At 53.3% G+C, this 21,895-nt stretch overlaps 10 protein-coding genes across 11 annotated transcripts; 5 read left to right on the top strand and 5 right to left on the bottom strand.

Annotated features, from left to right (window-relative positions):
• Positions 1-423: 423 nt before the first annotated feature.
• Positions 424-1,696, bottom strand: CKM354_000107800 (uncharacterized protein; the record flags this gene model as incomplete). 2 transcript variants are annotated; one of them, XM_044796187.1, is made up of 2 exons in its annotated part: positions 424-915; positions 1,517-1,696. In XM_044796187.1, 2 exons carry the CDS (start codon positions 1,694-1,696, stop codon positions 424-426), a joined length of 672 nt encoding a protein of 223 aa, XP_044652122.1. The 2 variants fall into 2 exon arrangements, with proteins under 2 accessions (XP_044652122.1, XP_044652123.1); XM_044796188.1 differs by lacking the exon at positions 1,517-1,696 and adding an exon at positions 1,117-1,151 and having other exon boundaries at positions 424-1,060.
• A 544-nt stretch (positions 1,697-2,240) lies between these two features.
• On the bottom strand, positions 2,241-3,304 carry CKM354_000107700 (uncharacterized protein; the record flags this gene model as incomplete). The annotated part of the gene is made up of 2 exons (XM_044796186.1): positions 2,241-3,222; positions 3,276-3,304. The coding sequence occupies 2 exons, from the start codon at positions 3,302-3,304 to the stop codon at positions 2,241-2,243; spliced, it is 1,011 nt and encodes a 336-aa protein (XP_044652121.1).
• A 642-nt stretch (positions 3,305-3,946) lies between these two features.
• Positions 3,947-5,119, top strand: CKM354_000107600 (uncharacterized protein; the record flags this gene model as incomplete). The annotated part of the gene is made up of 1 exon (XM_044796185.1): positions 3,947-5,119. The coding sequence occupies one exon, from the start codon at positions 3,947-3,949 to the stop codon at positions 5,117-5,119; it is 1,173 nt and encodes a 390-aa protein (XP_044652120.1).
• An 80-nt stretch (positions 5,120-5,199) lies between these two features.
• Positions 5,200-6,972, bottom strand: CKM354_000107500 (uncharacterized protein; the record flags this gene model as incomplete). Its single annotated transcript, XM_044796184.1, has 3 exons — positions 5,200-5,939; positions 6,005-6,774; positions 6,833-6,972. 3 exons carry the CDS (start codon positions 6,970-6,972, stop codon positions 5,200-5,202), a joined length of 1,650 nt encoding a protein of 549 aa, XP_044652119.1.
• A 1,913-nt stretch (positions 6,973-8,885) lies between these two features.
• CKM354_000107400 (uncharacterized protein) lies at positions 8,886-10,706 on the bottom strand (the record flags this gene model as incomplete). The annotated part of the gene is made up of 2 exons (XM_044796183.1): positions 8,886-9,481; positions 9,536-10,706. 2 exons carry the CDS (start codon positions 10,704-10,706, stop codon positions 8,886-8,888), a joined length of 1,767 nt encoding a protein of 588 aa, XP_044652118.1.
• Positions 10,707-12,167: 1,461 nt separating this feature from the next.
• CKM354_000107300 (uncharacterized protein) lies at positions 12,168-13,623 on the top strand (the record flags this gene model as incomplete). Its single annotated transcript, XM_044796182.1, has 2 exons — positions 12,168-13,020; positions 13,085-13,623. The coding sequence occupies 2 exons, from the start codon at positions 12,168-12,170 to the stop codon at positions 13,621-13,623; spliced, it is 1,392 nt and encodes a 463-aa protein (XP_044652117.1).
• A 7-nt stretch (positions 13,624-13,630) lies between these two features.
• Positions 13,631-14,627, bottom strand: CKM354_000107200 (uncharacterized protein; the record flags this gene model as incomplete). The annotated part of the gene is made up of 2 exons (XM_044796181.1): positions 13,631-14,495; positions 14,545-14,627. 2 exons carry the CDS (start codon positions 14,625-14,627, stop codon positions 13,631-13,633), a joined length of 948 nt encoding a protein of 315 aa, XP_044652116.1.
• Positions 14,628-15,029: 402 nt separating this feature from the next.
• On the top strand, positions 15,030-15,915 carry CKM354_000107100 (uncharacterized protein; the record flags this gene model as incomplete). The annotated part of the gene is made up of 3 exons (XM_044796180.1): positions 15,030-15,360; positions 15,415-15,689; positions 15,748-15,915. The coding sequence occupies 3 exons, from the start codon at positions 15,030-15,032 to the stop codon at positions 15,913-15,915; spliced, it is 774 nt and encodes a 257-aa protein (XP_044652115.1).
• Positions 15,916-16,795: 880 nt separating this feature from the next.
• Positions 16,796-18,366, top strand: CKM354_000107000 (uncharacterized protein; the record flags this gene model as incomplete). Its single annotated transcript, XM_044796179.1, has 6 exons — positions 16,796-16,946; positions 16,999-17,138; positions 17,197-17,618; positions 17,684-17,972; positions 18,033-18,197; positions 18,247-18,366. 6 exons carry the CDS (start codon positions 16,796-16,798, stop codon positions 18,364-18,366), a joined length of 1,287 nt encoding a protein of 428 aa, XP_044652114.1.
• Positions 18,367-19,832: 1,466 nt separating this feature from the next.
• On the top strand, positions 19,833-21,489 carry CKM354_000106900 (uncharacterized protein; the record flags this gene model as incomplete). Its single annotated transcript, XM_044796178.1, has 2 exons — positions 19,833-21,212; positions 21,262-21,489. 2 exons carry the CDS (start codon positions 19,833-19,835, stop codon positions 21,487-21,489), a joined length of 1,608 nt encoding a protein of 535 aa, XP_044652113.1.
• Positions 21,490-21,895: the final 406 nt, after the last annotated feature.

The following is a 21,895-nucleotide window of genomic DNA, read 5'->3' as shown; positions in this document are numbered from 1 at the left end:
GTGAGCCGATGAGCGCCTTGGACTGGCTTCCATCAGAAGGGACATGAGGTATTGAGAAAGTTTGAGCTTACAATAGATTCCGTTGCGTCGATGCCCAGTCGTTTCCGATGGGACGATACGGAGTACTGTGTGATACTCCTGTACACAGCATTCATACCTGGAGACTCGGTTACCCATATCTCCGCGATGAGTGGAGATGGTTGAGAATTTCATTTGCGTTCGTCTGTATGTATCCTGATGCGGTCCATCGCACAGCTTATGCCATGCCACAAAAGATTCTGGTCCTGCAACATTCCTGCTTTCGTGTATACCGCCGTCCCTGTGCCCGACTTCCGCGTTGCGTCCCTACGACGCTAGAGCGTGTAATCTGGCTGACGAATTCGACGGATGACAGATGCTTCTCCCTCATCGAATAGAACCATGTTACTTGCACTTCAGGTAGGGCTCGATATTGTAGTTCGGAGCAACCGTCTTCTTCTGCTTGTTCACCAGTGGCCAGTTCTCTTGAAGAAGGTCGATCAAGAACGCCTCAGGACAGTTCGTCGAAGCATCGCTAAGCCACTTCTTGCTCACACGTGTAAGATACAAGTCGACCAGGAATCTCCGGATGGGCGATGCATCTGTTGTACCTTCGTAGATTGTTTGTACAGCAAGGATGCCTGGTAAGTAGTGGACTCCATTGGCGCGCTCAAGCCGACTTAGTTCCACCATAGCCCGTAAAGCGCAGTCGCAAAACTTGTCGTCGAGCAGCTTTTCGCCCAGTACGTAGAGCTTTGCTTGGCACGTGTACTCGAGCCCTGCGTCGTCACGGGTTAGGTCCACCGCCGCTTTTTCCGTTGCGGTTGCGATCTTGCCAGAGAATAGGTACTCCACGTAGGCGCCGAAAATATCCGGCTCGTCGTCCGGGAGGTTGATCTTCTTCTCCCGGCCTTCTTTCCACTGCCCATTCAGCGCAGCCTCAGAGAACTTCGAGTTCTCTTTCAACTGGAAGTCATGGAGCTGGAACGTCTCTGTCTCTTTTCCCTTGCCGACGGTAACAGTAACGATGTTACTTGTGATTCTGCACACTTGATCAGCGGTTCAAGTCTCTTGCGATGATCGATGGCCAGGACTGACCGGCGCCTCTTGGCGACACGGACTTCATGGGCCATCGCTCGAGCGTCAGCAGCTTTTGTTGACGTTCGTGCGATGGTCGCGAACAATGACCGTGAAGAACTTGGATCTGCAGTGGCAGTGCGCGAATGAAGATGATGTTCTTGTGTTGGATGTGAGTGAAGCGAAGCTGGTAAACAATCGATAGCGGCTGCCGCCTGAGGCACGAGTGGTGGCGGAGTGGAATATGATGCAGTGAGCAGACAAACGGTTCAAACTAAGTGTCAGTCGGCAGTGGGGCACAGCCAAAGTGAGTTCTGCGCAGGTTTACAATTGAGCCTCCCGGTCCGCTGTGTCCATTGTCACATGCGGAAGTGATGTCTTTCCGGCAGTAAATCACGGAAGAGGGGGCTGGGAAGTCGACCTTTTTATCCTGGCCCTCTCTCCACTCTTCCTTTAGTGCAGTCTGGAAAAATTTCGAGCTTTGCTTGAGCAGAAAGTCGTGGACCAAGAAGACCTCGGCATCGTCGCCTGTGCCCACTGTGACAGTGAAAACGTTGTTCATGGTCCGTCGCCTCTTGGCAACCCGTACTTGATCCGTCATTGTGGGTGTTCGGTGTGCCGATGTATCGGCGGAAGGTGTTGATCGTGCGATTGGTTGTAGAGCCGTTGTGATATTTGAGTTCATGTTGCTGTGTGAGTCTATCCTGTGGAAAATGCGTCCTGGAAGGACCTTAAATCTGTCGGGTGAGGAAGAAAGCTGGTATCCCAGTAAGTGAATCGCTAACAAAGTCATTGTGCACAACAAAGGGCGGACACAAGAATTTGGACAATGGTCGGGGCCAATGATGTGCAGACAAGCTGAATGGTCGTGAACGAGCAGATACGATTACTGTATCCTCGTGGTTGAGGAGCAGCTGTCGCATCGAGCCGCATGCTCTGGTATGTCTATATCACAAGCGTAAGCAGTCCCTCTCTAGCTGTGCGCATCTCGCAGCACGAAATCGCAAACCCAGTTCTGTTACATCCGTGCGTCTTGAGCGCCTTCTTGTGAACGCCAGTCCTATTTTCCAATCGTAAAGTCATGAATTCTGGAGGCAAGGACGCTGATCCTGCCCAGCCAATGCAAACCGCAAAACACCAGATGCTCATTCTGGTTTGTCGTGAGCAGGCACGCTGTCCTTCTCACCATAGTTGCCCCAGATCCAATTGCTCCAGCCTGGCGTACCCTTGGCTGGCCGATCGTGTGGTGCACCTTCTGGTCGCGCGCGGAAGTGGTCTGGGTCTGGCATGGCTTCGTAGCCAATTTCCTCGAACCCAGACTCTGAGCGAGATCGGTGCATGGCGTCGTCTCCCGGTGAGAGGTATGGCTTGCGTCCGGTAGGAGTGCGGGGCGCTCCAGATGCTGTTCGCGAACCCGATGCCCACGCTCCAGGCATGCCATCGGCTTCAGCTTCGAATGCACGAAGCAGAGTGCTAAGTCGCTCGCGTTGCTCTCTAACATAATCTTCACGCTCGGCACCTGCCAGATGTGTTGGAATGAGGTTGCCAGATGCAGTGAGGTCGCGAGCCTGTCCGCCTTGAGCAGTGGAGTCTCCGTAAGCTTGTTGAAGTGCGCTGCCTAGCAAGCCGAGAAGCTCTGAAGTCCCCGAGCCTGACGGACCAGCTCGTGCCGATGGCAAAGCAAAACGGTTGAAGAGCTGTGTGGTGTAGCTGACATTCCGACTGACTGGCGGTGTTGGGCGTTTGGGCTCTTGTCCGAGAAACTGCACTCTGATATATTCTATGACCCTCTTGACTGCGTCCAGACCTGCCGAGCGTGCCTTTTCATGCCCATCACTGATCATGCGATCAATCTGTCGCTCATGCTCTTCCAAGAAAGGGTGAATGTAGGTTTGATAGATCCAGACGCAACCCTGCTGACCGGGGGCGACAAGGTAGAGATGCAAGCCCAAGCGGAGCCAGCTGTAGAATGGAACCCAGTAGAGGATGAAGTAGAATTGGTTCTCAACGAGGAGAAAGATGCTCAGCGTCGTCCAGTACATGAGCCATGGCGAGAGAACGCCGGGGTCGGAAGTGCGCAGGGCTTTGTAGGAGAAGAAGATGGGGAGGGCGATGGAGAACAAGGAGCTGTGTTGGAACATCAGCGAGCAAGAAGAGTATTGTAAAGACGACTGTCATACGTCAAGATGTCGGCTATGAAGCCGAACATGGCGAGAAAAGGAGGTCGGTCTGATATAGGCGGCCGGTTCGTGTGGTGGAGAATGAGGCGATGGGCGTTGCAACGAGCGAGGGGCCGTGAAGAAGGACAACAACCTTGATATAGGTGGTTTGTAAGCGTGGTGACAAGTTTTCGTAGTGGGTCAGGCCAGCTGGAGGGTCGAGAGCCAGGCAGCGACTATACGAGGCCGCGATGCTGCCAAACGGACGACGATGGAGACGCAGTCGTACAGCTGCAAAGCTCCCACCAGAGCAACGGACATGCGACCAGCGACCAGCGTCACCGGCCACAGCCCCGCCAGGCTGACTAAGTCGCGGCAAGCGGCCCGCGCTCCGGCTGCTCGGAAACTCTGTCGGCGCCCAACAGGTCGACCGACGGTGCGCGAGCGAGCTGTGTCGTCGGTGGAGTCGCAGGCGCTGCGAGTTTGCAGCTGTTCGTCTTCGAGTTACTCCTGTATGTGCATCATTGCACCTGCATGGCAAGCCCAGCACCGCGATGCGCTAGGTCTCCCGGTCGGCACCACCCTCCCACACCACGATCCTCCAGATCGCCAGAACCTAGTGTCATCGGACATTTTGGGACGACCCTTCTTGACACGACCCAACTACCAAGACCCAGATAGCCCGAGTCAAGATGTGTATATCCGTCCTCTCCACCTCCCATCCCGAGTACCCGTTCGTTCTCATCAGCAACCGCGACGAATATATCAATCGTCCTACGCTGGTCGCCGACTGGTGGGATGAGCCCTACAAACATGTCCTGGGTGGTCGAGATACCCAGCGCAAGGAACGGGGGACATGGCTAGGCATTACTAAACAAGGCCGAATTGCCATCCTGACCAACTTCCGCGAGGAAGGCGTCGAAGTAAACAAGGACAAGTCTCGGGGCGCGATAACCAACTCCTATCTCTGCATCGATCCAGATAGCACAGAGAGCGATGAAGAATACGTTCGGAGATTGCTCAACGATGTTGGCATCCACGATGTCGGCGGCTTCACCTTGATCTTTGGAAAACTACGAAGACCAAACCAAACACCAAGTCCTGAAAGCGAAGTAGGTACTGTGCGTGCTGAATCTCCTGCCGTATCAAGACTGAACATGTTGCGCGATCATCAGTCTCCCAGCACCGATCCCTCATCCCCTTCACGAACAAACCCCAAGAAGAACCCAGCAAGCCCCTCCCTCTGCGGCTCCGCCGCCTCAGGCCTCGCTGTAATCAGCAATCGCACAGAAACAGCATCCTCGCTCAAACGCATCGCAACCCACATTGGCGAGACCCATGGCTTGAGCAACAGCCATTTCGGCGACGTGACCTGGCCCAAAGTCGTCCACGGCGAACTCCGACTCCAGCAAACCATCAAGATGGACGTCCTCCGCGGCGGTGACGAAGCCAAGTTCATCGAAGGCCTTTTCGACATTCTCTGCGTAGATACGCTACCCAATCGAAAGGAAACGGAGAATTGGGATGAGTATGTCCGACATATGCGCGATTCGATTATGATCCCACCTGCGAAGGGCGAGCTGGCGAAGCAAATGGCGGGGTATATTCCTGCTTCGACGAGTCTGAAAGCGAGCGTGGGGACGACGAATCCTCCAGAGCTGGAACCCGAGAACTCTGCGGCACAGGCTGCGAGCGGAAGTGTCGCGGAGACGTCGTATGGGACTTCGAAGCAGACTGTGATTTTGGTCAACAAGCAGGGCAAAGTCACGTACGTGGAAAGGACGTTGTATGACCAGCATGGCACGCCTATACCAGAAGGGAAAGGGGACGTGAGATTTGAGTTTGATATCGAAGGTTGGTCATAGTATGTTGCGCGCGTTGTATCAGTCATAGCACTTCCCATCTCATCATTCATCATATCGCAGCTACTGTTATTCGCTACTGTTCACTTTCCAGCTCGCACTCTGTCCTCGCCACTCTCCCTTTCGTCTCTCTCGCCCTCATCAAACTGCATGCCACCTTTCTCTCCGCCCGCGGCAACACTCGCTCTTCTCACCGCGTCCTTCATATCCTCTTCTCCGATAACAGTTGGCAATGTGCCCATCGCCCTTCCCTCTCCAAACAACAAGTCAATGCCCTCCAGACTCAATCCATTGGTCTCCTTGAAGAAGATCCAGATGACCGGGATCGTAATCACAATGTTAAACGCGACAAAGATGAAGTAAAACTTCCACCCGATATCTCCCAGCGCTGTCGGCGAAATCTGTGAGATAAATGTCGCACACAGCCAGTTGCCGATACCTGTCGCAAAAGCATTTCCTCGTCCACGAATTTGCATCGGCATGATCTCAGACATGTAGACCCAGGAAATTGGTCCAAAGGAGCAACTGAAGATGACAGATACCAAGAAGAGGAAGAAAACTCCAGCGATGGAGAGACCGTGTCTGTCGCCATTCGGGTTCTGAGAATTGATCACGGCTTCGCAGATCAGTGCGAGGGTAATTCCGATGGCACCCATGATGAGAGGTCGCTTTCTTCCTACGCGGTCGAGGATGAAGAAGATGAAGATGGCGTTGGCGATGGGACCGACGCAGTTGTAGATTCCTGCCACAAGGATTGCACGAGAGCCGGTGATGCCGAGGGATTCGTACATGATTGTTTGGTAGTAGCCGATTGCGTTGATTCCTGTGAGCGAAGCTCAGTTAGGATGTGTTCACGTCAAAGTGAGGTATTTTATCATGCACACTTACCTGAGAATTGAGTGAAGACCTGAACAAGAGTACCGTGAATCAGTCTTGTTCGCCACTGCGGGACTGTGAACATGATGCGCCATCCAGGGACAGTAATAGCCTTCTCCGCAGAAATGGTCGCAACGATTTCATTGTATTCTTGCTGCAGCCAGTCGTTGTTTGTCCCGTCGAAATGTAGCCGCTTCAGAATCTTGAATCCATCCTCTGATCGGTCATTCTCGATGAGCCAGCGAGGGCTTTCTGGCAGCCAGACGAAACCAACCAGCAGCATGAGTGCAGGCAGGATTTGGAAGGCTAGCGGGAAACGCCACTGAACAGAGTTGTTGTCTGGTGCGTGGTGACATCCATATCCGATCCAAGTCGAGACAATGAAACCGATTCCGATCATCTGTTGTGTGAGACCGACGATCAGACCACGCATCTTGGGGTGAGCGCATTCGGCTTGGTAGACAGGAATCGACATTGACATCAGCCCGACAGCCCAGCCTGCAATGATACGACCAATCAAGATCATGGCCAGGTTGACTGCTGCACATTGCAAGATGGCGCCGACTGCTGCGATCAGAGCTCCGATTTGTACAGTCTTCTTCCTGCCATAGCGGTCCATGGTAAGGCCTCCCATCAGAGCACCAAAGACTGCTCCACCAGAAAAGGTACTGTTGATGGCGCCAATAATGGGACTAGTCTTGACTGTGTTGAAGTAGTTCAGGAAGTGCGACGAGGCAATGACATCGGTCATGACACCGCTGTCGTAGCCAAACAGAAACGACCTGGCTATTGTCAGTCTCTCTGTGTACAGCATGTCAGTAGACCTCAGTGTAACCATACCCAGTCGCGGCGAACATAGCCAGAAGCACATTGTAAAGATTCGTCTTGAACGCCATCTTGTCGATCAGCCTTCGCAAACGGCTTCTTTTCTCTCTGCTTTCGTCCGCCGCAGGACTACTCGACTGCAGCTCAGACTCCATCACGGACGCGCATGGATCGTATATATCATCCGTACAACTGTGTCTCCCCTCTCACGAGTTTAGCCTCACGGCACTCTCGCTGTAATGATGTACGTCAAAGGCCATGCAGGGAGCTTGGGGGCAAGCGTCTTCTTCCACCAATCGTCCCACTTAGTGTGGCGATGATCAGAGCCTTCTAGCCCGTGTGGGAAGGCACTAGTGCGGAGAAGTGAAGATGGCCACGCGGGCGGTCCTGTGGTCTGCCGAGCGGTTGGACAACATGTCGTGTACATGCTGTGTCACGTTGTGTGTTCGTGCATGGAAGGATTCTTGTGGTACGCGGAGGGCCAGGCATTGCTTGTTCGCGGTCGGCTCCACGGCAGGATTTGGGCGAGGACTTTGAATGGAGGAAGGTTTGGGAGTTGCGGGAATCGGCCCGTCTTGGCTCTTGCTTGCTCCTTTCTTTGCAATGTGCACTGCACTTGCATCTTCCTCCGTTTCATAACAGGTCGTAGACTGCACGATTCTTCGTCCATTTCCCGCTGGGAAGAGACAAAATGTCATGTTTGCTTGTTGGTCGAGACGATCTCCCCGCAGACTCTGGCTGTCGGACGGACGCCTCCCCAGACAGTCGTCGCAGAAGGATGCGTGGACGACACCAGAAATTCAGAGAGAGCCTATCTGCGACCCGAACCCGGATCACTGCGAGCAGAGAGGTTCATATCCGCAGAACTTTAGTATACACAAATCAAGCAACGCTTTCCAAATGACTCTGGACTCATCTTTTCGCTGAAGTGCTGCGATGCAACTTCACGATGCTTGGATTATCTCCGACAGGCTGATACAGCACATCTGTGCAGCTTAGTCACGCTGGACAGCAGACAAAGAGGTGTTTGCACAGAGAGGACAACGGGAATGCCGCTAGAATCCGAGATCTCTGAGAGCTTGCTATAATGCGTCCGCGCAGCTTTGCTCAGCTCAGGAGCAGGCAAACATCCGTCCTTGCAGAGATGCCAACCAAGTTCTCACGAGAAAGTCTAGCTCTCTGGAATTTGGCTTGAGCGATCTGGTGCAAAATCTTCAAGCTAAGCAGCATAGAACGCCCTACTTTTTCGGAGAAAGAGGTGCTTTTCTGGTATCATCGACGTTCTCAGTCGAGCATCTGCTGCAAGATCCAGGCAAGGGCCATGTTGAGGGGCTGTGAGCCATTTATTGTTTTGGAGAAAGAGGTTATTCCGTCCGACCGACATTGGGGACTAGTTGTCTCTCGGACGAGCGTGCATTGCAAGATGCCGGCAGGGGCCAAGCTGAGGACCTGAGAGCTGCCTAATTTTCTGGAGAAAGAGATGCTTTCCGATAGAAATTCAGAAAGAGGAGCCGAGTGAGAGCTCCTGGAACACCGTAGCGTCAATCATTCACATTCAACACGAAGCTGTCTCTGGCAGCCTAGCTATCACAGCGCGACCTGCTGGATTTCAACCGACTGATATTGACCGAACTGAAATCAGAGACACGAAACGCAGTCATCTTTCTCAGGAAATTTGGCCTAGCACGAACCCCCTGATTTGGACTAGCGATGGCATGAGACCATTCTTCATGAACGGAGTGACACCAGCAGAGCTCCTCGTGAGACAGCAGCTCTGCAATCTGGCCCAATTTCACACCTGTTGCCTTCCAGAACAGATTGGCAACGGAGACATTCGATATCGCGCTCCAATTTCTGCTCCGACTGCAATCCAAGATTTCCTGGAAAGGCATTCGCGATGGCTCAGCCTCGATCAAGCCTGTGGAGTCAGCATGACAGCACCTCAATCACTCTGCCATCCGACTCTGGCTGCAAGCTCAGGCGATCGACACGGAACGGCAGCGTGATTAACAGCAAAACAGAGACAAATCCAACAATTTGCAAATTTGTATCTATCAAAAGTGAGAAATTAACGCCGCAAAACGTACTCACCGAATTGCCAAACCTCTTCTCCATCCCCATCTTCGGTGAGGACGGCGCCCATCTGACCTGCCAGTGCCTCGAACACGGCACGATCCACCCAGAAGCACTCGAAATCGTACTCCTGGCAGGTCCGATGACACTCCCGTACGCCGTCCTCACCGATTTCCGGCCCCAGACATCTTCCCTTGCCATCGTGGGTTCGGCTCACTATATTGAGCTGGAATTTCACCAGCTTCTGACCCATCTCTTCTCTGATCGTCCGCAGCGAGGACTCCATTACAGGCGCGATCTCTGGCAGCTTTGAACGCGCCAGCAAGCAGAGGCGGTCCAGAGACACGCTTTGCAGTGTGCTCCGGTGTCTCCGGAGAAAGGGCAGGAGCTTCTCGGCGTCGAGGAAATCGGGCAGCGGGCTCACCTCGCCCATCAGGGTGAGCTCACGCAACTTGGGGAAATTTCCGTGCTCCAGGATGATGTCGACTGCCCGCTTGCACGCGTCGCCACTTTGATGGGCATAGCTTTGTTTGAGCGGCCAGGAAATGTTCGAGACGCTGAGCACTTCAAGATTTTTGGCGCTCTCGCTCACTATAAGTACTTGGTCAGTCTCTGACTACGGTACTCATATTGTAAAGCACTTACGAGTTTGCCAGATACGGACGCCCGTTCCGTCATCTTCATTGAGCCAATCCGTAGCGATGTGGAGGCTGAGACGAACCAGATTCGGACCAATTGCACTTAGAGCCTCCAATGGTGCCTCGAGCTTATCGTGAAGAAAGAATGGCATCTGATCATCGGACTCGAAATTGCCGATGGAAAGCGAGATTGGCCTCTTGTAAACTCGCGCCAGAGCTTCCAGGAATGCGGATGTTCCTTCTCTGACTACAGAGCAGAAAGTCGACGCCAGCCAGTCGTACACGACCTGGGACTGTTTCCAGTTCCATGCTGGCTCGCGCGAGTCGTAAAAGTGAGACCATTCCGCAGAATGCCAGCAACGAGCATCATTCAATCCAGGTCCCGATATTACGACGCTCATCATGGCCAGTTCAAAACCTGGCAAACGCAGCATCCCTTGAGCCAGCTCCTGCACGACTTCCCAATGTCTGTTTTCTTCCACCCACTGCGTCTCGACAGGCCCTCCGACGTAGACTTGAGGCCGATATTCCTCGATGGCCGTCAGAACCTGTAGTTCGGTCGGACCCTTGTGCTCCTCGACATTGCTCATGAACTCCGGAAGACTCGGGTGAGTTGTCTCCAAAGCCTTAATGCCTTTCTTGACAAGATCTAGGTCTATGACACGGTCCACATCTCCTCCCCAAGCAACGGCCACGAAGCAGACCTCCTTGATGAATCGCTTGAAGTATGCGTTATTGCAAATCTTCTTGTAAGTGCGGAGGGAGCGTGTTGTTGGAGTAACGTAGACGCGTTTGAGATCACTCTTCAGGATGTCGTCGACGAACGGCTGGTGGCTCTTGCTGAGGACAGTGCGAAGCTTGATCTTGTCTGGGAGGTTGAGGTGGCTGGCGACCGCCGATATCAGCTCCGCTGGAAGGTCTGAGAAGCGATCGATGGCTTGGTCTGTATCTGGTTCCTCCACTGGCTGCGCCTGCTGATGTGAATCGTTTCCGTTGTGTAGGTCCTGCTCGTCGCTCGCCTTAGTCTCCGTCTCCGGCTGATGTGGTGCTCCGATGCATTCTTCTGACAGGTCTGTTACTCCAACGCGTTCTCCCGACTGGTGCGCTACTCCAATGCTTTCTCCTGACTGGTGCGCTGGACCTCCCTCGGACACTTGTAGTGCCTCTGATGGCGACATGCTGAGTACAATGCGGTCGTGGCAATGCGGTGCCAGAGGTGTAGGTTACTTCTGCGAGCGGAGTGCAGTGTGTCGAGCGTGCGGGCGACCAAGTAGTAGGCGGTAAAGAACTGCGATAAGAAGACAAGACGTGCCTAATGAGGGTGAACAATCGATGCTGTAGGTGATGTGCGCAGCGAAAGGTGGCAAGGGACGTGTTGAGCAAGTTGAGGGGAACGAGAAATCGAATGTGCGGCTACTGACTTCACCTGGACACGAACAGCAGAGCTCAGGGTCAGCCCGCGATGCGGCTTTCTCTCCAACTGACATGCAGCTTTCACTTGATCGATCTTGTCAAGCGTGTAGCATCATACAATGAGCGAGCGGACCATTGACGCAGTCATGAGACAACACGCCTTGACCCGTCTTCTTCCAAAAGGGACCGCACGACAAGTATGTGCCATGCTGACGATGCCTTCAGCAACACGAGCGCCTCTCCCTCGAGCCCATGCGGGCGGGCATTAGGTAGCCAGCGGCTGGCACCGACTACGATCGCCTCTTCCTCGTTGCCGACGCCCCTGACCATCTATCCTTCTCTCGATGACACTGCCATTCCACAACCTTAGCGCTTTCGAACGCAACGCTGCGTGCAACGATCGACTTCCTGTCAACATGTACAGTAGGGTGACCAACAATGAGATTCGGCCATCATAACGAAGGAATGGCTATCGGCCATAGCTTCCAAAGCTCGAGGCGGAAACACTGGCATGCAGGACCTGGAGGCTCGGGCACGGCTGGGTCTGGCAGCTCAGGCTGTGCGGCAACTATGGTAGGGACGAGGCAATTTGCTGGCCAGGGGCAGACAAAGAAACACCATGGGCTAGGATGGACGAGAGCTGCGATACGGTCAGGGCTACCGTACAGTGTCCCTTTGGAGTTGATGGCGAACAAAGGACAGCAGACACTCGTCTGCAACGAGTCTCTGGTCTCATGTCCCTTGTTCTTGAAAGAAAATAGCAGTGCCGCCCTGTCTGCGAACAAGATCGGCGCAAGAGCAGGCGGCACTAGACGGGCTCTTTGGTAGGATAACGTGTCACGCTTGACCGTTTGATAGCATGTCTTTCGTCCCTTGACTGTTGTGCCATAGTCTACAGTACTGATCGCTACAAGGATATGCTGGCTGATCCTCGCGTCGATGATGGATCCCTGCAGGTTCCTGTTGACACCCCCTTGCAAGACTGTCGCGACGGGCAACAAAGACCTTGCAATATTCACGACATCAAGCTTGTTAGGCAGCAAACGAGCGGATTGCTGATTTGTTGCAGAATAACGCCAGCCGTGAGGCTGTCTGGGGCAATGTTTGACCCCCGATGTGTACAAGCATCATTGTAGACGACGCGCTTCTTGTGTTTGCGACGTCTGAATGAGCAACAAACAACATACTTACCACACTTACAGATCACAGAACGTGGCAGCAAAACTATGATGAATACGGATGACCTGATTCGCGGCTTTGGAAGCCTTGGGCTCTCAGCACAGCAGTCCTCCAATGGCGCTGCAACAGACGGCGACCATACACAACCATTCGCAACATATCCTAGAAGACATCCGCATCACGAGATAACATACAAATTTCCAGCTCTCGACCTCCTCCAAGATGCCGCCAGTCAAGTACTTATCCCAGAGCCTGCAAATATCGACTACCGAACCCAGCCAGATACGTCGAAGCACCATCTGAACCAGTCTCCTTCACAGTATTGCCTTGCGATGGACCCAAATGCAGTACAGGATAATCTCTCGGCTGCGGAAACCAGCGACCGTGCTGCCGCATTCCTCGCAGTATTGGACGCTTTGACGGCATACGAAGGCCACTCGATCTTTTCAATCGCAACGTACTCACAGGATGGAAACATGCAGTACGTTGTCCGTCTACAGTGCAATATCAATGGCAAACAAAACCTTTACGACGATGAGTTCGACGAAGCAGGGTTCGCAACTTTGCTATCTGCTCGGCGACCTTGGATTGAGCTTCTTGGAGACATTGTTTATCGAGCAAGCGCACAATCATATATTGCAGCAGAGATCAGCATGCTTGCGCAAGATGTTCGATTGTACACACAAGATGCGAACCGATGGCGACATCGATGGGGTTCAGGGAGGAAAGGCACTGCCAGTATTCGATTGATGATGAGAGAACGCGAGGTCCATGTGCAACAGACCGACAACGGGGCATATGTCCTCAATTTGGCATGCGGTCATTCTGTTCGGACCACCGCGGATGAGCTACAGAATTTACAAGACGACTGTCGGACACGCTTGCGGTGTGCAGATTGTGGTGAGCTGATTCTGGTTCTGTACTTCTGACCTGCGATTTGAGCTGATCTAAATTCCTTGCTCAGACGACCAAGCTGCTTGGGAGAGCCTCGACGGAGAAGTCGAGCAGTTCGAGGCCGTGATTTTGAGCACACGAGCGCTACTCGGAATCCTGATTGCCACATCTCGAAGCTTTGAACTTCCAGACGTTATTGTTCCGACTATCATGCAGCATGCTCATTGCGAAGAGACTTTCACAGCTCTGGAGATCATTTGCGCTTGGCTGGCGAAGCAGGAGGACATGATCACGATTGTGCCTGAAGCGCTAAGAGCAGGCCTGGAAAAGATGTGTATGAATGGACTGAGGAAAGACTGCGATCTGCAACAGACAGCAACAGTGCCAACACCACCGGGCTGGACACAGTTCTTGCATCTGTGGCTCAGTCGTGCTATCAATTTTCTGATATACAGGCGTTGCTCTTGCAGCGACGGCGAACGACATGCTGGCGTGCATTGGCACCATGACGACAATCTGATCTGGTGGAATGACCCCAGACAGACACATACCGCCGACTTGTACGGCTCTGGACAGGAAGGAGATGTCTCAGATATGATCATGAGCTAGACAAGACCTAAAGTTTGTTAGGGAACAACGGCGCATTTCTGCCTCCTCGGAACAGCTCCAACATCTCCTTGCCCATCCAAATATCTCTATTCTTCGCAATACCACCTTCTAGCTCCTGCATCTTGTTCCCTTGGATCAAAACACTCTGCCCATTGCTCTTCTGCCCTTGGCCCATCAGATTGGCTACCGTCAATCCGATCGAATGCGGGGTGTTGATCGGCACACCACGGGCAGCCATCTTCTTGCTCCAATCCTCCAAAGTTTCGTTAGGACCAACGCCTGATAGTATGGGCGTGACTGTGATTCCTGGAGCGATAACGGAGATCGCAATACCAGTTTTGGCACAATCGCTCTTCAAAGCTCGCAAATATCCGACCACGCCGTGCTTGGCGGCCGAGTATAGCGGCGCTCCCGCAGAAGCCAAGTATCCAGCCAACGAAGCAGTCATGACAATCGTACCTCCTCTCCCTCTACCAGAGCCTTTCTGCTTTCCAGGTTCTGAATCGTTCCGGAGGTGGTACATTGCCAACTTGAGTGTGTCACCCACAGCTCGGATATCGACATCGATACATATCCGATTCGGCTCTGCTAGTTGGCCATTATCGTCGTAGTGATCGGTCCAGATTTGCTCGCCGTACTCAGCAACACCAGCATTGACGAACACATGGTCGATGCCGCCGAATTTCTTGGCCCCGGATGCGAAGGCGTCGCGTTGGGAAGTCCAGGAAAGAACGTCGCAAGAAATGTACAAAAAGCGGGAAGAACTTGTGAGCTCTGAAATTGCAGGTGGCTTGGGGGATTTATCGAGTGCGATGATGTTGTTCTTGTATTCGGGTTTATGAAGATAGACGGCTGTTGCAAGCCCAATGCCACTGCACCGTTCATCAGCTGGAGTTTCGGTAAGTATTCGGAAAGGCGTACCTTGCGGCGCCTGTGATGAGAATTGTGCTGTTTTGTGGCGGTTTAGCAGTTGCCTCTGTAAGGGTATACACTGGTGATGCCATTTTGCCAGCAGTTCGATATTGATATCAAGGTCTATGAGCTTCAGAAACAAGGGTACATTTGTAGTGAGTCGCGGGACGCGAGAGAGTGGGGTCCAAGACCTCGGCTTACTGTTTGCACTAAAGTGGATGATAGTGCCATGGCTAGGAACGACTGTAAGATCGCTATGCATGCACAGCATGTATTTTGAAGTAATGCCGCTAGTACCGAGCCTAGCACGTGGAGAGTGTTATGGAAGTGAAGTGATGCTAAGGTTCCTGGTTGCCAGTAGGGCGTGCATGTGCAGGTATGGCCAAATCGGTCACAATCAAGGCAGCCGCCGAACGCGTGTGCACAAACGCAACTGCTACAATCACAAACAACCATCTTGACAGCTCCATCTCTCGCTCATACACCTCGTGAATATGGCGACACCGACCACTCCTGGCGTGTTCATCAACGCTGAGGGCAAAAAGACTTTCGTCCCACTCGAAAACAACCCAGAAGTCTTCACCGACTTGATCAAGAGATTGGGCGTGTCCTCTGATATCGGGTTCTACGATGTCTACAGCATCGATGACCCAGGTCTGCTGAGCATGGTGCCTAGACCCGTCCACGCACTGATCTTCATATCCCCGGGCAATGTCTACTGGAGCGTCAGAAAGGTTCACGATGGCTACGATGGTCAAACGAGGACCCTCACGTATGACGCTTCTGGCGAGGACGAGCCCGTGATGTGGTTCAGGCAGACCATTGGTAAAACCCTCGCGTACCCACTACCCACAGCGTGCTGACCGCAGGTCCCTACAGGCAACGCGTGCGGGCTGTACTCCCTTATTCACGCTGTCGGCAATGGCTCGTCCAAGGACTTCATCACGAAAGACTCGCTCATTGACAGGCTGCTGAAGGAGGCAGTTCCTCTCAAGCGTGTCGATCGCGCCAATGTACTTTACAACTCCAGAGAGCTGGAGGAGGCGCACATGGCTTCAGCTGTCCAAGGAGATTCGAGAGCTCCCCTCGCTGCAGAGCCTCTTGGCCACCATTTCATCACCTTCACCAAGGGAAAGGACGGACATCTTTACGAGGTACGCCGCTGCTTCGGCATGGAATCGAAATCCTTAGCTTGTACTGACTCTTGCGCAGCTCGAGGGCGGCTGGAATCCGATCGATCGTGGCGAGCTCAAGGAGTCGGAGGATATGCTCAGCGAGCGAGCAATTGAACTGGGCGTGAAGAAGTACGTGGATTTGGCGGAGGGCAATCTGGAGTTCTCGATCGTGGCATTGGCGACGCGCTCTGAGGGAGACGACTAGAAGACAGAATAGTCTGCCGTGCTGAACACATCTCGCGTGATGCTGACGCGCTGTATGGCGGAGTTGACGTAGTGAGTTTGGCGATCGAGAGGGAAATGGGATGAAGAGTCTTGTTGTCTTGTCAACTCTGTCGCAAAGTCCAGGTAGGCCGAGGCTAAGCAGGAGCGCGGACCCCTGCAATTTTAGCCTCAAGCTTGGCTTCCATGTCGCACTCGTCCACCGCACTTCATTGCCCTCGTTGCACAACTCACAGATACCGCATAAACACGATGATATCACATCTGCCATCCGAATTTACCATAGGTGGTTTCAAAAGAGATTGAATCTGCTCTCAACTTTGAAATGAGAGAATGCTGTCTACGCGCCTATAAGGATTCTCCCCTTTTAGGAATCGGACGGTTGGAACAGAACGCCACAAAATCGAGGCGATGCTCAGATCGGGGTCTAGAGGCGGGAACAGACGTCTTGACCTGCAGAAGCGCGCCGTGCATGTGCTGTATCCAGCATGGCCGCCTTGAGCACGCGTTCTGGATGGTCCGCTACTGCCTTGTGGACGCCATCTCCAATCCTTCGAAACTCTTCACAGACCGGAGTCTCAACGGACGCTCCCTAATCGTCTACGACAGTTTCGGTAACGGCGAACCGAAGGTGGCATGTGGAAATGAGCGCTGTGGATGAAGGATCAAGCTCCGTGCTGGGCAGTAGGCACGCGGGAAGCAGTCTGTCGTAAGTACACACTGGCCGCACGGGCGTGCGTCGCCACCTCTGTCTTTCGAGTTTCTGCGGACTACCTTCTTGTACTGCTGCTTTGGCTTCTAGCCTGTTGGCTCGTCGCGTCCATTCATTTTCAGAGCATCAGCTCTATCCACTCATTCTCAGCATGCCTTCGTTCTTTCTCACTTCGGCCCTTGCGGCTACTGTCATTTCTTCTGCTTCTGCGCAATTCAACCCTACAGGCAAAACCAATGTTGTGACTTATTGGGGTCAAGGACCGAATCAAGCGAGACTGGTGGAGACTTGCAAGAACTCAGGTGAGAAGGCTGGAGAACAGAACTTGGACACAGCCCTGACATAGTGCAAAAGCTGTCGATGTGATCAACATCGGCTTCGTCACTAGATTCCCAGATCAGACAGGTACCGGATATCCAGAGACCAACTTTGGCAACGCGTGTTGGGGGGATGTCTACCAGAACTCGACTGGTCAGGATACTACCCTGCTGAAGGTGTGTCGGAGGATATGAGAGTGGCACGAGAGTGCCTGGAGAGCTAATAAGACCTAAGACCTGCCCATTCATTGGCCCAGACGTGATTGAATGCCAGAAGACCTACGGAAAGAAGATCTTCTTGTCCATCGGCGGCGGTTACCCTGCGGACTACTTCTTCAGCAGCGATGCTAACGCTCGAGCCTTTGCCGACTTCATATGGGGTGCCTGGGGTCCGGTGAACTCAAGCTGGACTGGCCCAAGACCATGGGGCGACGCAGTCGTCGACGGCTTCGACTTTGACATCGAGAGCGTGGTTTCCCCAGCCAACCGCCTGACTGCTGGTTACACTGCTTGCATCAACCGCCTTAAGAACATCCTCTATCCGCAAGATACCTCGAAGAGCTACTATATTTCCGGTGCACCACAATGCGTCCTGCCGGATGCTCACTTCACTTCGGTCATCAGACGTGCCTGGTTTGACTTCCTGTGGATTCAATTGTAAGCAAAAAAGCTGGAGGACTGATCATTGCAGCCTATGCTCTCACTGACACACTGGCTTATAGTTACAACACACCTCAATGCAGCGCCCGCGCTGGCATAAACAACCAGAATGGCTCGAACAAGAACTTGGATATCACATTCGCAAACTGGACGCAAGCCGAGTCCTGGAACAAGAACATCAAGTACTATATCGGTCTGCCTGCAGCACCCAAAGCTGCCGCGGGTGATTCGTACTATTTGACTCCAGCGGAAGTCCAGCGTACCGTAGCAAGATTCTACAGCAACAGCCGTTTTGCAGGCTTGAGTAAGCGTTGCCCCTTCAAGGCATCCTCAAATCATTCGCTAACTGGGGTCGATTGAACATTGTTGTGGGAGAGTACCTTCGCCGTAACGAACCCAGTCTGTAACAAGGATCAGCTCAGATGGGCAAAGGATATCCTCAATGGCCAGGCAGCCGGTCGACCAGCTGTGGTAACATGCCCAACCACCACCACGACTCGTACGACCACCACTGCTGCACGCACTACAACCACTACGCCGCGCGTAACCACAACGTCTGTTCGCACAACAACCACTGTAAGTTCTGCCCGTGGCCGTGCCTGAGTTCATGCTGACTCCGGAATAGAGCCGTCGCTCCACGACAACCTCTAGGCGGACGACCACGTCTGTCCGCCGCAAGCGCGCCGAGCCAACCGCTTTTATCACGCGCACCAGAGTCGTGCGTGCAGCTCCGACATCAGCTTAGAGAGAATCTAAGGATTCGGTCCAGAAGCAGATGTTGTACGATATATGTCATAGACAGACGGATGTTGAGACAGCTAGTTTGAAACTAACTAGATCAGAATGGATACGAAGCTTTGTATGAGCTTCACAGAATGTAACATTTTCAATGTCAAATATGGAATCTAAGGCAGTCGTTGTTTCCCAGAGGCACCGCACGTGCGCAGGATTTGCCATGCCATTGTGCTCGAGAATATGCACCTCCGCTAAGCTGTTCGTGCAGCGAGCCTCCTTCTGGTCCAACAAGGTGGCTGGGAATAATATCCAGTTCTTCTCCCCTGGCTGTTGCGTGCCGTATTGGAGTTGGCTGTGGGCTCGACTATGCCGCTCTGGTTCACGCTCCGCGCCGTTAATCAATCGAGGGCTGACTGCTGTGCGAGAATGCTGAGCGGAGCCGTGGAAGCTTCGACTGATGCGCGCGGTGCAGGTCAGCATGGTTGAAGGTACCTCCCAGCTTCAGTTCTCCCGGTGCCCCCTGAGCGGGCGTGTCGCTCGCGGACATGCGATGGTTGACGGGCCTCAGTTGGCTCGGTCCAGACTGAGCATTGCAACGGGGAGACACTGTCCATGTGGTCGATGCGCTTCTGGCGCGTGAGTGAAAAGGTAGTCGCGAGCGACAGGTGGTGATTGCTGTTGCTCCTGCGCTCCTGCCCGCCGTGGTGCATTCAACGAGCAACTGCGATTCGTTGCGCGCCATCAGGCTTCAATGGCATTTCCTCTCTCGCTCGCCATTCTCTGTCAACACTTTCACATGCATTGAGCCCTTCTTCACTGCTGCTGTTTCAACAACACTTGTGCACAATCAGCTGCTGACCCCAGTCATTCACTTCAGCTTCTGGACCCACAGAGCAAACAAAAAGGACCTTTTTTTTGCTCGCTCCCACGAGTCTGCACTCGCTTTGACATCCGCAACAAGGGCATTGTCTGCAACAACTCTCCTTTGACCACAACCTCCGACAACAAAGTCGCCCTCGCAGCTACCCAAAGCAGCCTCTCCCTTTGTCTGCCTCGCGCGACATCCGCCGTTGAGAGTCGACAACAGATTCGGCTTCCAGTCCATTCTTTCACACAAGCCAACGAGGCGCCTTACACGCTTTCAAAAGCATTTGTTGCCGCTGTTCATCGGCGGCATCGAGTCGACAACCCGCTTGTTCGAGCGCACAAGACTCTTCTCGCGGCGTTCGTCGCGCTCGCTTGAACCGTCCTTGTGAAAGGCTTACAGCACATCGAAGGGCCATAAGCTCTTTCTCGCTCGCGGTCGACCTCAATCCAGAGCCTCGAGATACAAGAAGCACGTCGCTTCTTCAAGCACTTGTTGATCCTTCAGAACAGATCCAACAGATGCTTTCCCTCGATACCAACAAGCATACCCAAATGATCGACAGTCTCGTGCGAAGCATCTCTTCCTTCTTGACACAACTCACTCCAACCATGGCCAGCCAGGTGCTGCCAACTCCACACCTCCATCTCGACCCGATCTCCAATGTCAGCATGACGAACGGGGCTCCGATTACCACGGCACCGATCACCCCAGCTGAACAGTTCAACTACACCTTGATGACTTTGTTCATCTTCTTCTTCGTCTTTCGATATCTCCGCACGGTGGTGTCGATCTTCACTTGGTTCTCTTGGTCCGCTATTCCCGTGGCCGAGAAGCCGAAGTACACTTCCCAGGATGTTACGGTCCTGATTCCAACGACCTTCAAGACTCCGGCAGAGCTGATGGCTTGTATCAAACGTATCCTCGCCTGCAACCCAGCCAAGGTCTTCGTGATCACTTCGGACGACAATGTGCACTTGGTCAAGGACATGTGCATTCTCCACAACTTTGGCCAGTACGATGTGGTTGTCTTGGGTGTTGAACACTTGAACAAGCGCAAGCAGCTTCTCCGTGCTATACCCCTGGTCGAGACCGACATTACTGTGCTCGCCGACGACGATGTCTTCTGGCCCGACGAGAACTACCTTGACTACCTGCTTGCCGTCTTCGAAGACGATAAAGTCGGCGGCGGTGGCACTCGTCAGCGCGTACACCGCAACCTCCGCACCGATTGGGTCAACATGCTCGGAATTTCGTACCTGGAGCGTCGTGTCTGGAACAACTGCACCACCAATGCCATCGATGGATCGATTTCGACTTTGTCCGGTCGTACGGCCGCATATCGTTCTTGCATCCTCCAAAGCGACTCCTTCCGCTACAAATTCCTGAACGACACTTGGCGAGGACGTCCGTTGAACTCGGATGACGACAAGTTCATTACGAGATTCACGTATGGCAGCGGTTGGAAGATAGTCATTCAGCCAGACAGTCGATCCATCCTGGAGACCACAGTCGAGGCCGATTTCCCTGGATACCAGCAGCAGTGTCTGCGATGGGCTCGTGCTCACTGGCGTGGCAACTTCACCGTCATGGAGAACGAGACATACTGGCGCTCGCTGAGAATGTGGTGGGGCCTGTACGCAATCTACATGAGCATGTGGCAGACACCGAACATTCTGTGCGAAGGCCTCCTCGCAGGTCTCCTGTGCGGCGCAGTCGGTAGCCCATCAGTCGCCCCGCACTTCTGGATCGCCCTTGGTTGCTGGATCTTCTTTGCGAAGAACCTCAAGATGCTTCCTCACTTCTGCCGATACCCGCAGGACATGATGTACATTCCGGTGCTGATGTTGTTCTCGTACTACCACGGGTACCTCAACATCAAGGCCCTGTGTACCATGACAACTACGCATTGGGGAAACAAGCAGTTGTCGGAAGAAGAGAAGCCGCGAGTTCGACCAGATCAGATCCCAGACCTGGTCCGCAACGCAAGGGTATGGCTGACCAAGAAACCAAAGTGTTCGATTGACTAATTTGTTGCAGGACTTTGTTGATGGTTATCACGAGCCTACTCCGGGTCACATCGTCGTCGGTTCCGACTACTTCCAGGCACGCGCAACTGAAGAGGACAAAATTGTCGACAATCTCTACCACGACTCTGTTGAAACTCCAGACTGCACCGCACAGGGAATCGATACAGCTGGCGATGCATCTGTGGGCGCCGACGAGGCCGACATGGGTCCAGGCAACGTGGCCGATCTCCTTGCTTGAGTTCAATCTCTTCCTGGTGGCGTTTGGGACGATTCCTTCTTCCGGATTGTACTAGTATTGCGAGATTCCTGCGCGGTGTTTCGGTGGGAATTGCGACTTCAGCATAGATTCTTGCATACAGGTGCGCTTACTAGAAATGCATAGACGATATGGATCTTGCCAAGCAGGCGAGGTCCCTCGTCCGGCTCTCACGAGTCATGGTTGCGCGAAGGCGAACGCAAAGACCTCAGTATGAGGCACGATTGCTTTTGGGATGGTTCTGGGCCTGGGGCCCGGGGACCAAAAAGTAGCATTTAGCTAGGCCAAAGAGGTCTGCAAATGAAAACATGGATTCAACACATCTCTTCCCAATGATTTCCTGATGATGTCTGGTCCCAAGTCGTGAGAACACATCCTGGTGACGGGA

The sequence above is a fragment of the Cercospora kikuchii genome (genome assembly GCF_019650295.1).
Source record: "Cercospora kikuchii DNA, contig_00001, whole genome shotgun sequence".
Taxonomy (NCBI): Eukaryota; Fungi; Ascomycota; class Dothideomycetes; order Mycosphaerellales; family Mycosphaerellaceae; genus Cercospora; species Cercospora kikuchii.
Note: the sequence above shows the minus strand (reverse complement) of the source record. Positions and strands in the feature narration are given on the sequence as shown.